This window comes from Pituophis catenifer, unplaced genomic scaffold (genome assembly GCF_029215685.1).
Source record: "Pituophis catenifer annectens isolate HBS135680 unplaced genomic scaffold, rPitCat1.0.hap2 SCAF_1, whole genome shotgun sequence".
Classification (NCBI taxonomy): domain Eukaryota; kingdom Metazoa; phylum Chordata; class Lepidosauria; order Squamata; family Colubridae; genus Pituophis; species Pituophis catenifer.
In genome coordinates, this window is record NW_027256881.1 from 114804733 (window position 1) to 114823635 (window position 18903).

At 34.9% G+C, this 18903-nt stretch overlaps 1 protein-coding gene across 1 annotated transcript in view; it reads right to left on the reverse strand.

Moving 5' to 3' along the window:
* Positions 1–4684: 4684 nt before the first annotated feature.
* Positions 4685–18903, reverse strand: part of BCKDHB (branched chain keto acid dehydrogenase E1 subunit beta) — a 53825-nt gene continuing 39606 nt past the window's right edge. The window contains exons 10-11 of the mRNA XM_070932885.1: positions 12426–12573; positions 4685–7544 (exon numbers count right to left, since the gene is read on the reverse strand). Of these exons, the coding sequence (XP_070788986.1) occupies positions 12433–12573 (141 nt within the window). The 3' untranslated portion in view covers positions 4685–7544; positions 12426–12432. The remainder of the gene's footprint in view (positions 7545–12425; positions 12574–18903) is intronic.

Below are 18903 nucleotides of genomic sequence, written 5' to 3' on the forward strand. Positions count from 1 at the left end.
TAAGTTGCAATAATCAAAGTAGTGCATCCAATTCTTGTTATTATAAATGCATTAAAACATAGTAATGTATGTTCTCTGAACAGAAAGAGTATAGTAACTTTCAATGTTTTAGAGAGTAGAGATAAATCTATGCAGAAAAAAAATCATATTTTTCTCTAGTTATTTAAAGAATAGAATAGAATAGAATAGAATAGAATAGAATAGAATAGAATAGAATAGAATAGAATAGAATAGAATAGAATAGAATAGAATAGAATAGAATTTTATTGGCCAAGTGTGATTGGACACACAAGGAATTTGTCTTGGTGCATATGCTCTCAGTGTACATAAAAGAAAAGACGTCCATCAAGAATCATAAGGTACAACACTTAATGATAGTCATAAGATACAAATAAGCAATCAAATCATACTAGGAAACAATCAATATAAATCATAAGAATACAAGCAACCAAGTTTTAGTCATACGTGGGAGGAGATGGGTGTGTTGTGGTTCCGATCCCCAAGCCCATCTTATCGGAGGAAGAAGGCTCCAAACATGAAGGAGAGGAGCCGGCCAGCCCTCCCTCTCCAGGCCCCTCCTCTCTGGCAATGCCTCAAGTGTCTGCCGAGGGAGAGGAGATTGACCAGGAGCCAGGTGTCTCCGATGACAACGATGAGGGGCATAAGTCGTTCCTGGATCCATGCCAACGAAGGGGAGATAAACGTTTGCAGCAGATGAGGAGGCGTGTCAGGGATTAAGCTGAGTCACTGGACCACACCCCACAGGCTATATAAGAGAGTGTGGTGGCCATTTAGACTCTGTGACGGACAAAGCTAACTTCTGGCTAGTCACTTTGTACAACGCCTGATCTGCTGAAGATTTCATGTTTGAGCTGGACTGTTTTGAAAACTGTGTGTATTAATTGGTGTTATCTGGTGGAGGAACACTCCCTCTTCTTGAAGTAAAGCACTTGGCAGACAGTTATCGTATTGCTGCCAAGTTCCTGATAACGAACCTTGTGTGTGCCGAGTACTTCTTTAACCCCCGGCTGGCTGTTTGTGTGTGTGTGGGGACGGGGACAGAACAGGGTGATAGGAATGATGAGAAGATTAATAGTAATGCAGATTTAGTGAATAGTTTGACAGTGTTGAGGGAATTATTTGTTTAGCAGAGTGATAAGTGTTTGGGGAAAAACTGTTGTGTCTAGTTGTTCTGGTGTGCAGTGCTCTATAGCATTGTTTTGAGGGTAGGAGTTGAAACAGTTTATGACCAGGATGTGAGGGGTCTGTAAATATTTTCACAGCCCTCTTTTTGACTCGTGCAGTATACAGGTCCTCAATGGAAGGCAAGTTGGTAGTAATTGTTTTTTCTGCGGTTCTAATTATCCTCTGAAGTCTGTGTCTGTCTTGTTGGGTTGCAGAACCAAACCAGAGTTATAGAGGTGCAGATGACAGACTCAATAATTCCTCTGTAGAACTGTATCAGCAGCTCCTTGGGCAGTTTGAGCTTTCTGAGATGGCGCAGAAAGAACATTCTTTGTTGTGCTTTTTTGATGATGTTTTTGATGTTGGGTGTCCATTTTAGATCTTGTGATATGGTAGAACCTAGAAATTTGAAGGTCTCTACTGTTGATACTGTGTTGTCTAGTATTGTAAGAGGTGGAAGTATGGAAGGGTTTCTCCTAAAGTCTACCACAATTTCTACTGTTTTGAGTGTGTTCAATTCCAGATTGTTCCGGTTGCACCATGAGGCTAGTTGTTCAACCTCCCATCTGTATGCGGATTCATCATTGTCTTGAATGAGATCGATCACTGTTGTGTCATCTGCAAACTTCAGTAGTTTAACAGATGGATCATTAAAGATGCAGTCATTGGTATATATAGAGAGAGAGAAGTGGAGAGAGCACACAGCCTGGGAGTGGGGGCTGTACAGGTAACTGATGTGACTCTGCTTAGCTTCACCTGCTGCTTCCTGTTTGTTAGGAAGCTTATGATCCACTTACAAGTGTGTTTTGGTACCTCTAGCTGGTTTAGCTTAGTTAGAAGAGTGTCTGGAATGATGGTATTGAATGCTGAACTAAAGTCTACAAAGAGGACCCTTGCATAAGTCTTTGGAGATTCAAGATGTTGTAGGATGTAGTGCAGAGCCACATTAACAGCATCATCTGTTGATCTATTTGCTCGGTATGCAAATTGCAAGCAGATCTGTGATGGTTTTCAAGTGGAGAAGTACTAGCCTTTCAAAGGTTTTCATGGCTATAGATGTTAGAGCAACTGGTATGTAGTCATTCAGTTCCTTGATGGTGGGCTTCTTCGGCACTGGGATGATTGTAGAGCATTTGAAGCAAGAAGGAATATAGCACATCTCTAGCGATTTATTGAAGATTCGGGTGAAGATGGGGGCCAATTGGTCAGCACAGACTTTTAAGCAAGGAGTTTATTTTGTCTGGGCCTGGAGCTTTTCCTGGCTTTTGTCTGTGAAATAGGTCTTGCACTTCCTTTTCTGTGATCACTAGGGGTTGTGAACCCAATGGGATGGGGTCAGTTGTAGGAAGCTTGGCTGTTGTTGGTGTGTCTTGAGATAGGGGTTGTGGAGATAGGTGGCTGTAGTTTCCTTTCAAATCTGCAGTAAAACATGTTCAGGTCATCAGCCAGTTGTTCATTCATTCATTCATTCATTCATTCATTTCATTCATTCATTTATTAGATTTGTATACCGCCCTACTCCCGAAGGACTTGTTGATTTCCTTCGGCCTGGAAAGGTGGTTTGCGGTAGCCGGTGATATTTTTAAGAGTTTTCCACATGCTTGCTGGTTCATTTGTTGAGACTGATTCTTAGCTTTTCAGAGTAGCTTCTTTTTGCTGCTCTGATATCCCTTGTTAATACATTTCTGGTCTGATTGTACAGCATTTTATCACCTTTTCTCTTGGCTTCCTCTTTGGAATGACATAGCTGCTTAAGTTTAGCTGTGAACAAGGTTTGTTGTTACTATATATTCGCAAGTTCCTGGCCAGTACACATAGGTCATCACAGAAGCTGACATATGATGTTACAGTATCTGTGAGTTCATCCAGGTCTGCAGAGGTATCTTCAAAAATATTCCAATCAGTACAGTCAAAGCAAGCCTGTAGCTTTAACTTTGCCTCCTCAGTTCAAGTCTTCACTGATTTAATTGTTGGTTTTGTGGTTTTAAGTCTTTGCCTGTAAGCAGGTACAAGGTGAATCATGCAATGATCAGAGTGTCCCACAGCTGCTTGTGGTAAAGACCGATAAGCATCTTTTAGTGTTGTGTAGCAATGGTCTAAAGTATTCTTGCCTCTAGTGGGACACTTGGCACGCTGAGTATTTTGATAGGTCTTTCCTTAAGTTTGCCTTGTTTAGATCTCCCAAAATAATGGCCAGTGAATCAGGGTATTTGGCTTCAGCCTCCATAATTTGGTCAGCTAGAGTTCGTAATGCCTTGCTTACACAAGCTTGTGGCGGAATATACACAGAAATTAGTAGAAATGAGAATTCATGTGGAGAATAAATTGGTTTACAGTTGATAAGTAAAGACTCTAAGTTTTCATCACAGAATTGATATATTATAGTTATATCCTGAGACTAGCTGTTGTTGATATTTAATCATAAGCCTCCTCTCTTCTTTTTACCAGATGTTTCTGCAATTCTGTCTGATCATTGAATCTGAAACCCTGGAGTATGCAGGCTGCTATCATCAATTGATTCATTTAACCAAGTTTCAGAGAAGCATAGGGCTGCTGAATTGTAGATATCAGAATTGTATCTGTTTAAAAGGACTATTTCATCCAATGTAATTGCTGTAATGTAGAAGGTAATTAATGTACAGTATGTGTTAAATAGAATCATTAATTGTCCAAGGTAATTTTTTGCATGACAAATCCTAATGAATTAACTTCAGATTTATCTGAAGATACATTTACATAATTTAAAAACAAAAATATTATTTATTAGAAATATTCAGACCTGCTTCTTAAAGAGAATTTTTTAAAAAATACTTTTTAAATTCCCCACATTTAAAATATCTCATAAGCTGTCCAATAGTAATTTCAAGAATACAATGAAACACTTTCATTTTAAGGAACAATATAGTGTTGTATGAAGATTTGATTCAGAGATTTAATCTCAAGAAAATTATTGGATCCTCCAAACTGTTCACTTTCCCAACACTGAACTTTTCAAAAATTTATTTCACTGCCTACTTTTATATAGGTAGTGTTGCTATTAGGATATAATAGCTGAATATATTTCAGTTTATGAATAGGAACATAGCTGTAGTAAGGAGGCAATTTTTTTGGTAATAGTGTTGAAACATTATGGAACAATCCTCATCTGGAGATTAGAGAAGTTTTCATACTGGAATGCTTTGTCAAAAAAATATTTTTTTTTAAATCACCCAACTTTCTATTTATTTTTCTAGCTACTCTAATGATCCTTTATTTTAAACTTGCTGGCCTTATCTTGGTTATTGTTAGCATTACCCTAATATAACCCTAATATAATATTATAATATAATATAATATACCCACTTGAATATCATCAAATGAAAAACAGTTGCACATAATTTCTTTGATCTTAGGAAAAAATAGTAATAATGTAATTTTATTTCAAAACGTTCAGGAAAGGAATAAAATGTGTTATCTCAATTTTCTAGTCAAGATCTAGCCAAGAACTTTTTCACCCAGTAATAACTGGATCAAAACGGAAATTATTCTATTAATGCTTCTGTTTTCAACCCAATGAACCCAGCTCTTTTTAATTCCATAAGGATATACTGCATACATTGCAAGTTTCAAATCTCTCAAAACAATCATGGTTCCCATTTTACAAGTTTGAAAAATGTAGCTATGCTTTCACATATATTTTATTCTATATATTCTCACAAGTACACATCAACACTGCCAGGTTAACATCTGAATTGGCTAGAATCCATTAATTTTGTATTCACGTTTTTGGTATGTCAGACTGAGCTGTTCTGGATAGATTTAAAATTCTTATCTAGCAATAAAATAGTACTCTGAACTCCTGTAAGCACATTCAGGCCTTGTCATAATTTTCAGGCAATTTGGAAAAGTAGAAGATGATGAAATGTCTAGAAAAACACAAAAATTCCCCTCAGGTTTTCTATGTAAGAAAAGTACTGAAATAAGGAAAGATAAAAGAAATTGCGTATTATGCATGACAGCTCTAGTTCTAACTGCAGGGAATTATTTTATAAGAGATGTCATGACGAGATGTCATGTTCTTACTTCTCTCCTTAATACTCTTCTTAAAGCATTTTAAAAAGGATTATAATAGCCATCAATTTGGGAATGTGTTATCTTTCTCACGTCTTCCTAGGATAGTTTCCTTCTTTTCCATCCAACCTTTTCCTGTCAATTTTCCTAAAATCTTTTTCTCTGTTTCCTTGTTTATTTAGCTTTTGCTTCAGTCTATATTTCTTATTAAATGAAGTTTTACCTCAGAAATGTCATCTTCCATTCTCCCTTATCTGTCCCATACTATTTTAGTTATAGTTACATAGATATCATTTCAATTTGATATCAATTTTCTGTTCCAGACTGGCATAGTAATTTATGCTGTTCCAGGTGTTGAATAGTAACTTTCAGCATCTGTCAACATTGGCCCCAATTCCTAAGAATGCTGCGAGTCCTAGTTTCATTAACCTCTGGAACAGGGTCTCTCAATCTTGGTAACTTTTAAGACACATCCTTCCATTCCCCACTATCCTGTCAGAGCTGAAGAAGCTTCTTGGATGAGAAGCGAAATGTCTTCAAAAGCAAAAACAAAGAATTCCAGTTGCCTCCTGAAAAAGACCTTTGGGACGATTTTAAGACACATGGGCTTCATTTCCCAGAATTCCCCAGCCAGAATGTTGCCAAGGTTAAGAAACCCTGCTCTAGAATGTCCCCATTGTCTATCCCACTGTACAACGTTCTAGGTTCATTAAATAATATTCCTAGGACTTATTAAATACTTATTAAATAATGCAAACTTTATTTAATTTACAAAAATTACCTAACCACTATAGACTTCTTTTTGAAATAGGGTACATTACTTACATAAGGAAGTGTTTGCATTTACAGGTTTCTAGGGGCAGAATGATAATCTCTCATCATCATGTAGTTTTTAGTACAAACAATGGAAAAAAGAACCAGATGGATATGTCTCCCCTATGAGTGATCTATGTGTCTGAAATGCCAAATGCTTTCTTTGCTAACAAGGGTTATTATGCATGCAGATTTCATTCCATTCTGTCAAAAAGCTTAATAATTTATCACCATTTCTTAATTTTGCAATAATAATCAACAGGGGAGGAAGTCTTAGGCTGCTAGTTACAAACCAAATCAAATGAGGTAGCCTCTGAAGCGGTTTGACCTGACTGCTTCCCAAATTGCTGATAAAGCCAGCCAGAATAAATCTAATCAATCAGTTTAATTTTCACATAGCAACATAATATTAGAGATTTCCAACTGCCTGTCAGTGATGGAGAATTTGGGTAAATGCTTCAAATATCTCTCTATATATGTATATATTAAATTTATAATTGTTCTTATTAATAAACATAGTCCTCTGATATTTAAATTTTCTATCAAAAATGTCTTGGAGAATGCCGTATTTCTTATAAAAGGGATCAGATTAGCCCAAATCAAGTATGTCTGGGTTTTTTTATTACAAATTATTGAAATGATCACATTCAGCCTCTCAAGCAAGCCATCTGTTTACATCAGGGGTGTCAAACTCAAGGCCCGTGGGCTGGATCTAGACCATGATGTGGTCGGATCCGGCCCATGGGGCTGTCCTGGTCTACCCAATGCGAAGAGGCAAGATTAGGCCAGCGGGGCTTTGGTCCTGTCTACCCAGTGCGAAGAGGAAACATGCCAGCAGTTTGGAGAGTGGTATCAAGATGGCTACGCCCACCCAGTTGGCCACACCCACCCAATTGGCCCCCCAAGGTCAACCACAGTCCTGATGCAGCCCTCAATGAAATTGAGTTTGACACCCCAGTTTACATGAAAGAATTTTTCTTACTCTCCTTATTAATGCATAATGCATAATGATTGATAATGTATTGTCAATCTATACTAGAGGATCCTTGAGCGTCCAAGTGATTTTTGGAGAACCCCAGACAATCTGCATGAATACAATAACCAATGATGATATATACAATCTACTGTATTTAGGATCAATACATATATAACAAGTCTACTGTAAAAACTGTAACATACATTTGTCAATTAAGGCCAAAAAGTAGACCACAGGTCTCTTGATTACAATTTATTAAGTTCAACCTGAGCCTTGATTTGCATGATAAAACAACTTAGCAGTCTCGTGCAAAATTGGGAAAGAATCAAAATAAATATTTTACAACAATCACATGGCCATATTAAACTCCACACCTGACAGAATTTTGGCGATGACAAGTCAGGTGAGTATCCAGAAAAGAATCTTGAATGGTTATTCCCGATAAAGATAAAACAAAATAAGCCCAAGTTTAATTGCAACCATTCTGTAGATAGCAGTTGAATTTTCTTTCTTTGTTCACCTTTAAAAGAACAGAAATAAAATATGTTATAGATTTTGTTTAAATATCATTTATGGTAAGTAAACACTTTGAACTATTTAGTTTGCTTTCCCAAGCATTCTTGTTTAAGAATAAGTGCTATTAAATACAATTAACATGCAAAAGTTTAAACATCCCTAATCATACTGTAAGTTTCAATAAATCCTTCAGTGAACAGAATCTGAAACAATGTCTATGTGGTAGAAAGTTAAACACAACAACTTCCTGAAACTTTGAATGCTTGTGTACAAACCTAAATATCAGTGCACAGTTGTTTACACATTACAAGTAGTAACAGTGAATTAGGGCAGAAGCAAAAGTTTGGACATCTTTCCAAACTTTCAGTGTTATAGTTTTTTTTATTACAAAGTAATAATTTTGCAAAGTAATAACCACATTTTCTTATTTGGTTCTGAGATCAATTAACTATAATCAATAAGTATACAAACAACTTTGCAGAAACTGTCGAATTTGTGTATATTCTACGTGCAGTTTAACTTTGTACCATACAGAACCTGTGTTAACTTTGATTGAGTGAGGGATTTACTGAAATATATAATTTCATTGGAGATGCTTAAACTTGTACCTACAGCTATACAGTAAATTTATATAAACCTATAGGACTGACTTGTATACTCTACATCTCATATTTACCACTGCCAAAATCCAAAAGCATGTTTATCTGTATACAATGCTTTGTAAGGGACACCTAGATGGACTTCTAGATCTGATGATGTTATCTAGCTGGGTAATGAAATGTCTGCGAGAAAACAGCCAAACTCAAAGAGCGCCTTGGATGCCACATTTTAACCCTGAGCTATGAATATTCTCTTCTACTGGCTATTTACTTTATAAGGATGTTTACACTTTTTTTTTTTTAATTTGATTTATATGCCGCCCTTCTCCCGAGACTCAGGGCGGCTTACAATGCGTTAAGCAATAGCCTTCATACTTTTGTATATTTATACAAAGTCAGCTTATTGCCCCCACAAACTGGGTCCTCAATTTACCTACCTTAGAAAGGATGGAAGGCTGAGTCAACCTGTTGAGATTCGAACTTACAGTAATTGCAGACAGCTGGTATTAATCACAATGCTATCAGTCTGCTGAGCCACCAGGCCCTTATCTAAATGAAGATGCATTGTTTTCTGACATATCCTTAATAATATGGGGAACAAATAAGAACATTATATCCTCAAGCTTAGTTACAAAGGTTCTGGTTATTATGGGTTCATAATAATGACCAAGTAGACAACTGTAAGCTACATAACAATTTTTTTTTAAAAAAGCCTTCTATGATCAAAGAACTAAACTATGACATTCTGTGCCCCCCCCCGAAATCAAGGTCTTTGAGCTCCCCCCCCCCCAAAAAAAAAGCACATAAAGCAAACTAGCAATGTTTACCTCAGGAGCAGGTAAGTATTACTCATATCAAAAATAAATCCTGCTATTACAATTTTTGTATCTTTTCACGCCTTGTCCAAGCTTTAAAAATGGCAAAGTAAATAAAAACATTTCAATTCCAGAGTTTTTTTGGATCTCCACAGTAAATGGCATTTGTTCTGAAGAAACCCTGGAGTAGAGAGTCACATCAATCCAAATTTAGGTTTAATTATAAGGAGGGAAAGTAGCCATGGCTACTTGGTAGATAATCTGCTTTAGCAAATATTTTATCCTTTTTTATAATATTAGAATTCTTAAGTTTCTACTACTGTCCCTTGGCTGGGCCTGCTAAACATTACTTTGCAATATTTCCTTAAAGATAAATTTGTGTGTGGGTGTTATTTCTTTTTGTTGAAGAAATGGAAAAAAAAACATTGACAAAAATTCAGAATGCAATTTTTTTTTAATATCACAGATTATCTTTACATATATCACAAATGCCGGAATAACGTTCTAAAATATTTAATAATCTTTTTTCTAGCAAGGCCCTTAATGACAATTACACAAAACAAGTTCAAGCACATTGCAAATGGTTTTATGTTGAGACACAATTGCTTTTCTCGTAACTGGCATGTCTGTGTGCATATGCATATAAACACACGCACATATATATATAAACTTTAAGTCATTCTAATAATTCTAATAATATTCAAACAACCTGTAGAAACTGTAAGGCATTCCTTGGCACCCACAAATGGGGAATTCACTGTATTACTATTTATCACAAAAGTTTGTGCATATTTTGAAAACATTATAAATTCATATTTGTACTGTAGCTTTTAATAAGTTCAGGGAAGGAGATCACAAGGTAGACCCAAAATATTTATTCTGCAAGAACAATTCTGAAAGAAACAGGCAGGCTGAATCCTCTCCATGACATTTACAGATGTTAAACCAGACATTTCAGTGAATAATTCTACTTTTCTCCTGTGCCTCATTGAATAGTTCAATTATTTCTCATTCTTTATGCCACTATTCAACATGTTGGCTGTGGCAATGGAGAATGCATCCTTTCCCTGCACTGTGTACTCATGACAGTTGAGAAAACAATCTACAATATAACTGGGAATAACTGAAGATATGTGATGTCTGAGGTCTCTTTTTACTTCATTGCAATGCTTCATGCAATTGTTTATTACTCTGGTGCTTCATAACCAAAGTACCACCATGGGGTTTTTTTTTTGGGGGGGGGGATCTGTTTATTGAGTTCAAATAACCCTTCAGTCTAAAGGGTCTGTAGTGCATGATTCTGGTGACCCTTTCTTCATAATATTATGGAAGTTGGAAGTAAAGGAGCGGTAATGGTTAAAAACGTAAGACAAATAATTAAGTTAAATTGAAGAGACAGAATAGAAAGGGAGGGACAGAGAGAGAGACAGAGAGAGAAAGAATAGGATTGGTCCTTTGGGAAATTCTAAATTACCCCAACCATTTGTCCCAAAGGTGCTTCTTCAAGAGGCAGCTGGACTTTCTGGTTTTTTCTTTGAAGACATTTCTCATTGGACTTCTCATCCAAGCAGCTTTTTCAGCTCTAATTGGATGATGAGGAATGGAAGGATTTATATTCCATGCAGATGGCTGGCCACTGGCCTTCTTTTGTTAAGGTCACGTGGAAGTTTATCTCGCTAAAAGAATGAAAATGACTAGCTGTCTGCAAGGAGTATAAATCCTTCCATTCCCCACCATCCAGTCAGAACTGAAGAAGCTTCTTGGATGAAAAGTGAAATGTCTTTCAAAGAAAAACCAGAAAGTCCAGTGGCCTCTTGAAAAAGCACCTTTTGGACAACTGTGACCTGGATGACTGAGAATCTCCATTGACATTTACCCCAACCACTCTGTTCGCAAGGATGGGCCCAAGTGGATTCACCTTCTTCCTTAGAAAATAAGCTAGCTAATGAAATTGTCAACTCAGAAACCAAGGACACCCAGATCATGTTGAGAAATATCAGAAAAAACAGAAATAAGCCATACCATTCTTAATTTTAATATGAAGCATATTGCCCTGCTACAAAAGAAAGCAAAAGGGGTGGCATGAGAAAAAGCAGAAGAAAGCAAGGTTAAGTAATGGTTACTTTCAGGGAAAGGTACTTGAGAGGAACCAAAGCTTTGCTGAACCCATTAAATCCAGGCTTGGGTACTTAAGACCAACTCACATGGGAGATTCTCCACTGAAACTATTTCTATGACAGCTTTATCTTGAAAATGCTGCATGAATTATTGATCCCCAGAATAAACCCAACAATTATGACTAAGTCTACTGTGAAACGTGACTACTGTACTCAAGACTGTTTTTTTGGGAGCTTTGCCTGTGCTACAGCCTGACCTCTTGCAACCAATATGAAGAATTAGATCCTGATTTATGGTTTTATGAGCAAGAATAACTGTTGAGTGGTTTTCCTGATTTATGACTGCTGCTTGCTTTCCACTAGATTCCACTTAGGCTATGAAAGCCAATCCCTAGATTAGAATAAAGATGCTTTTTCTTTCTAGAAAGGTTCTTATATACCAACCTCTACGCATTATTTTCAACAAGGAGATAAGTAATTATATATTTTTATTAAAGAGAGGTAGGCAACCTGTGGTAGTTCAGATGTTGCTGTATTGACCAATTCCAGGATAGTCTGTCATATGTTCAATGATGAAGTATGCTAAGACCTCTATCAGAGATATCTGGAAAGCTGAAATTCACTTACTTTTCATATAAATAAGGCACTTCCAGCTTTATTTCTTCCGATATTTGGTGTTAAACAACATAGCATCTACTGGTAAAACTGTATATACTGCAGTTCTAATGTGAGTCTAATAACACAAACAGCTCAAATCAAGGTTTAAGTTTGTAACCTGAGATCTCACTGCATTTTCCCCTGCTAAAACTAAGGGTGAAAATGGAAAGTAAAATAACACCCCAAATATTTCTGCATCCAAACGACCATCTGAAATGATGCTCTGGATCTTTCACTCCTATTTCCACTCTTAAAATTCCCCTCCAAAAACACTCCAATGCCCCCCTCAGTCATCATCATCTTTTTGGTGACATGGTTACAGACTTTCCAGACCTTTGGAGGAACAAGTTGTAGCCATCAATCTTGGGGAAATTGTTCGATCTTGTTCTAAGTGTTGATTGTAAACCTATCAATTGTGCTTACAATTTACTCTCTAAATCAGGGGTGTCAAACTCACATTATCATCAGAGGTGTCATGTGACGTATTGGGACTTTCTTTCCTTTCACTAAACAGGGCACAGACCGGGAGTTTGACAGCCCTGCTCTAAATTAATAATCAAAATCTTACCATTTTTCCTATACATAGTTCAGCCACCACATTAGTGGGACTTATTCCACAGAAAGCATTGTGATATTTCTAGATTAGCGTGTTATTCTAATATTTTAGACTTAAATTACTTTGGGAAGTTTTTCTCACCTGGACATCAATAATTAATCATTTTCCGAACTGCATCATAGCACTTCCATTTGTCTGGGATATAGAATGGTTCAAAGATGTGAGGAAATGGGGTGTCATAACCACATACTCTTGTAATAGGAGCTTCTAGATTCAAGAAACATTCCTCCTGTTAAAATAAAACAGTTAAGAAAATGAGTGAAGTCTATAAGATCATTCTTCACAGTTTAATACTTACTAAAATATACCACATTGACATTCCTGAAATTCAAGATCTAACCCTAGGAGAAAATTAAATCTTAATGGAAAATCCATTGAAGTTATCTAAAAACAGAACATGCATATGGAAAGCAATATATATATAGAGAGAGATTATTAAAAACAAACAGAATGACAGTAGCTGATGTGTTTTCTAAGGACATATGAAAAAGGTTTTGCTAAAGACAAACTGCTCAACAGCAGCAAATATTTTTTTCCTAGAAGTACAATTTCACATTCTTCATTTGATCTATACCATATTGAATTTTATTTGGAAAACAGAAATAAATTACCTGTCATGAAACAAATTTTAGGAATAGTTTACATTGCTTACGTGACATATATACAATAAATCAAATAATATATGAGAAGCCAATGTGAAATCTGCACAGATTATAGAGAACAGAACTTCAGGTAGTGGAAGCAAAGGAGTGAAAATGCAGTTGTACAAGTAATTTTCAATTATAGGATGCTCAATTTCATCTAAATGCATGCACTAAAGATTAATTTATTATTCTACTAATTTGCTAATTCAAAATGAGTTTGAACAGAAGATGTTAAATCTTGTTCTAATTATGAATATGTCTCATTTTTCTACTACCCGAGTTAAACAATTGCCTTGATTAAAATTCACATGTGGAATGTCCAGGATCTCATCTCAAATTGCCCTGTGCATTTCTGTCTCTGATAGCTAAACTAGTTTATAGATGTCATCATTAAGATGGGAAACTGACCTAATGTCTCTGGATAAATGAAGGGATATAAATTAAATATGTTCATAAAATTATTTGTTTTCTTTTGTTTTTTCCTTCAATAAACAGAAACAAATGCTTAAAATCTAAATCTTGTTATTTAAACCTAATTCTTTTTTGAGCATCGTAAATGTACTTTCAAATTCAACAATCCATTTTTTTCCTAGTTCATATAAGAAATACTCAAATTTAATTTCAATACTTTCATAATGTTGTATGTCTTTTCATTAGTTTAGATCAATAAGATTCTGCAGAATCTTAACATTAACTAAACTGTAGAGTTATACTCATTTTATGGTTAGGTACCTTACAAATTATTCTGATGTGCTTATTATCAAACAATTGTAAGTATATAGAATAAGCGCAGAAACAGCAGGTTATACTCCCAGAAAACACCAATATTTTTATTATAGTATCTATTTTCTCTCTGTGAATGTATTAGAGGTGGGCAAACCGCTCCAGGGCTGAAATGTGCCAGTCCCAAACATTTGTTTGATCTTGGACACCTATGCTAAGGTAAAATTCCTAAAGAAGTTCTGGAAGACTACCAGAAGCTCTTTCAACTTTGAAATGAGGCTTTTCTTATGAGAATTTTCAAGTCAGATTGCTTTTTAAGATTGGGTCAGGTACTGTGGAACACTATCAATAAGGACAGAAGATATATTGGCAAAAGATGCAATGGGGTCAGGATATTTTAACTATGTGTTATAGATGTTTAAGTGCTTTGTTGGTCTCGGTCTCTGTGAACGTAGATAAATATGTCTAATGCCTACATTTTAGGAGAGCATTTCATTTCGGAGATCAGAGAAATGTAGAAGAAGAAGACCCACACAAATCTGACTTGCTAATCATTTAAATCTCATGTCAAATCTTTATTCACACATGCTTTTGATGTGTGTGCTGGTTTGTCACATGGGTACCGTATGTTTATTTATGATCCAAGACTAATCATTAAAGTGGCATACACAAATGTTGTGAATAAAAGAATCAAAGTTTTTTTTAACTATTTGTTTTTCAGTTTGGAAGGGAAATGCATTTATAACATTAGTTGCTCGTCTTCTAACCAACTCTGGGCAGTTCCCAATCAAGAGTTAAAACAACATCTAAAATCATATTAAAATTACAAATGTAAAAAGATTAAAGCATTAAAAACAACAAAAATGTAATTCTGACTTTCTTTCAGGAGCTTAATGCAACAGGGGGTTCCTGCCTCTCATTTTATCCCTCAAACACCATCCCTGGAAAGTAGCTTGGGCTCCAAGAGAGCCTCTGGGGCAAAGCTACTCAGGGAACATCTTAGCTCATAGATTTGAGCTGGGTCTCTGTATATTAATTGCAGTGCAATTTTTCAATTTCCTTTTTAGTTTTATTTAACCTTTTGTTAATTACTTATCCACTATTCATGAGAAAATAGTGAGGTGTTTTTTTTAAAAAAGTATCATATTAGCATTTAGCATGTACAATGCTAAATTATATTTCAATAGTGAAACAGAACAAATAGTGTATACTGCCCCTCTCCTTATAGCACTGATAAATCTTGTCCTGTTTCCTACATAAAACTATACATGTGTAGCAAATACAGAGCTGGCATAAATTCGAAGCCAGTCCTACCCAATTATATATCTTTGAAATTAAAGTTTGTTTAAAAGTTATGGCAAACTTCTAACTAAAAAATTATTATCTAAGTGTCCTTATGGGATTATATATCTTTGAAATTGAAATTCATTAAAAAGTTATGGCAAACTTCGAACTAAAAATTATGTAAGTATCTCAATGTAATCATGTTAAGAATGTGTTACGACTCAGCTATTTACATTAATGTTTCTCAGGCTAACTGTAGATCTGTTAAATAGTCATCTCATAATTAATTTGTTTTCTTTGAGAAACTGCAAGCATAGAGGATTCAAAATAATCAGCAAGAACAGAGTTATCTGATCATACAGTCCTACAAACAGAATACTCAACCTTGGAAGGATCACCTATGCAGGATCAGCAGTAATGAGTCTGCAAATTAGTTTCACATTATAGGAAGATCACTTGATTCAAATAAGGCAAACCTTGTATTCTGTTTTATACCTACTGAAAAATGAATTTCTTTAAAATTAAAACCTTTTAGACTTACCATTAACATATCTATTTCAAAAACAGATTTTAGACTTTCATGGTTATTTTTTTACCAATCAATGCAAGTATAATGTTATATGCTATTTATTAGCTTCTTTTTAAATTTCTGAATACAATCAACGCATATAAAACACTACTTTTGGTTCTGGAATTGTAATCTAAGAAACTCAGCATAAAACCGCAGTCCTGCCGACAAATAGATGATTGGAAATAAAAATATTACTCAAAATTTTAAACCCAGAAAAAAGTAAACGCATAAAAAAGCCTGAATTGTTGTCTGCCTGAGAGATTGCAGTGCATACATGTATACAAGAACTTTCAGACAGCTGTTTCCAAAACTATTTAGTATTTTGGCAGTAAATTCTCCAGCATTTGTTCTGCTGGTACCAAACATGTTTGAAACCTCGAATAGTACCAAAGATAGCATCTAATTTACAATGATCCAGCTAGGAGAACCACAACAATTTTCTGATTCCAATCGAGCTTCTTCAAAAATGTCAATCTTAGAAATGAGACCTCTTCTCAAAGTCAGACCTCCACTTAGAACAAAGAAGGCTAAATGAAATAATATTGTAAATATGATCCCTTTGTATTGCGGGGTTTCAAATAACTCTCCCTCAGCCTGATTCACAACACAGGTGCTGTGAAGAAAGCAGGAGGAAGGAATATTAGACACATTCACCATTTTTGAGTTATTTATAAATTTAATAAAGTTGGGATAACACAAAACAAACTGAATTAAATGAAATACTCCTCAGTATTTCAGATATTTCAGAGCATAGGCTGGTTCCTAAACATGCCCACTCATGAATAAAAAGATTTCCTTTGGAAGAGTTTTGCAGGAAACACAGGGGGAAAGGACAGATCAGTCTAAATTGTCTCTGCAAATTTCATTGGTAGGCTTTCTTATAAATAGAAATCAACTTATGTGATGCCTGTGTCCAACACTTATAAGGAGGAGTAACACTTATAAGGAAAAGCTTATAAAGCTTTTCATGCCATTGCACAATATGGGTAGAGAGTATGAAACATAAAACAATTAAGGCTTAAAGGTCAAGAGTGAATTTGTATTGTATGAGGCCACAAAGAGCCTAGTATAATTCCAACAAAATCCTATGCTAACAGGTATGCTATTTCTGCTTATCTGCTTTTCTCATATAACATCATTGTAACCATTGCAGGACAAATTAGCCAGCTGAAAACTGGCTATATATTTTACAAACTAAACACAGACTTACAGTGAAACGTCAATAGAAGAGTACAGTTTACAGGCACACTGCAAGAGGCTTGTCAGTTTAAACTGCAGACAGTGGCATAAATATTTGACATTTTTTTTCCAAATGCATTTTAAACCCAAGTGCACTTAAAAGAAAGGTTCTGTTTTCTATATATTATACACACACAGCATTCTAACATGCACATTTTAAATGAAACGTGATACTAGCCTCTTTTTAATAATACACCATTCAGTGCTAGCCACCCAAGGGGCCTTCCAGGAATGAAATGCAGAAACTTGGGCTTTTAGATAGCTCCTTTGTGTGACAATACCGAACAGGAAAAGTTTGGTTGCATGTGGATGAGCAGCCAAACTTTACATATTTAGGATTCATACATTTTAGCTTTCCAATAAAAGCATGGAGCTTTCAAATTATTTTCTTTTTTTCAAGTTCACCATCTGAGTTGTCCTTGGATTATCATATACGCAAGCTGTTTCTTGTATTCTATTTGGACTGCACTCAAACTATTTTAGCTTTCCTGATCTAATAAATTATAATTCTTCCCATTTGAATTAAGGTGAACAATTAAAATAAAATGAAAACTTTAAAATGGTTTACTTATACTATTCAAGTACATTTTTATTGCTTTCAGTAAATTTTTAAATTCCTCATTCCATAATGACATGCATTCAGATTTTTTGTTTTGCTTAATTTTTTTCTTTAGCATATCCTACATTTATTTTTCTAGAAGAGATATTTTTAAATATGTACAATTTTATATATGCGTTAATTGTCTGAGTTCATTTGTAAAACTGTCGCAATTTCTTAAGGTGAGAAAAATACAGATGATGTAAAATTAAATATGTATCAATAAAGGAGAATTAAATATGTATTTGTGTTTAATGAGCCTAGGGAGACAAATCTATATTCTCTCCATAGGTGAATATTCCATTTCATATACGTAATTATAGAATAGCAATTTCAACTGATAATATATATTGAATCTTTGGTAAAACGGTGAACAGTTTCCGCTCAAATGTATGAATTTCAAAATGTAGAATAACATTTCGCTGTGCTAGTTTCCAGAAGCAGAAAAGAAATGCTTAAAGAAAAAGTGATAATCCCTTTAGGAATTATTTATATCTATAGCGTTTATTACAAAGCACTTGATTTAATACACTTAATTCTTAGCACATGTTATTTAAATTTGAAGATGGTTTAAATTTTAATAAATATTTGATATTGTCTTACTGTTATAATTTGAAACTGTGATAATAGTTGACTGCACATGAAAAAAAAATTATCCTTCTTATATTCCAAACGTAGCGTAAATCTATCCTTAACGGTGAGATTATTTTTAAAAGAATGCAATGGGGGAATAAGAAAGGAAAAAGAAAAACATCTGTGCTTATACAGCTAGCACCGAATTACGAACCCTTCCAGGACTAAGGATTCCCTTTTTATTAACATGAGGTGAAAAGTAAAATCCTACACTAAATGTGTTTCCTACTACAGATTCAGACAAACCAAATAGGGTAACAGGAATACTGTAAATACAAAATAATTTCTGAAATCCTCTGGGCACATCGTTTCAGGTTTGATGCATTTAATTCACAGTCAAATATACCGGAAATACCCCATTAGGGCTTAAAAACATGACAACCTCAAATTGTAGCAGATTGTAATTCTTTTCATGAAGACAATATCTGATTGCTGCAGATACTTTAGAAGCTAGGTTAGTGGCAGTTTGTACTGGGTAAGAACAAGTACAAAAATAACACACGGTTTGTTCAGCTAGCAATGATCAATAATACTGTTCTATTTGCATCTATAGAATCATCAAACACTATTTTAGATGGTTTAGTTTATGGTAATTAGTGAAACAGCACTGGTATTAATGCAATGACCTTCAAAAGGATCTATAAATAGTAAAGCCTTACTTTACTATTAATTAAAGGCCTGGGACATTACATATACAAAAAGTGTAAGTAAAGGTTTAGAACATATTGAAGTATTAGCCTATATATGAACTTAAAACCATATTTATTTAGACTTAATTTATATTGTCATTAATTAGTTTTCTCCACTTAGCTTCTTCCCCACTTCACTTCTTTTGAACTGTACTATACAGCAACCAGTAATATCAGT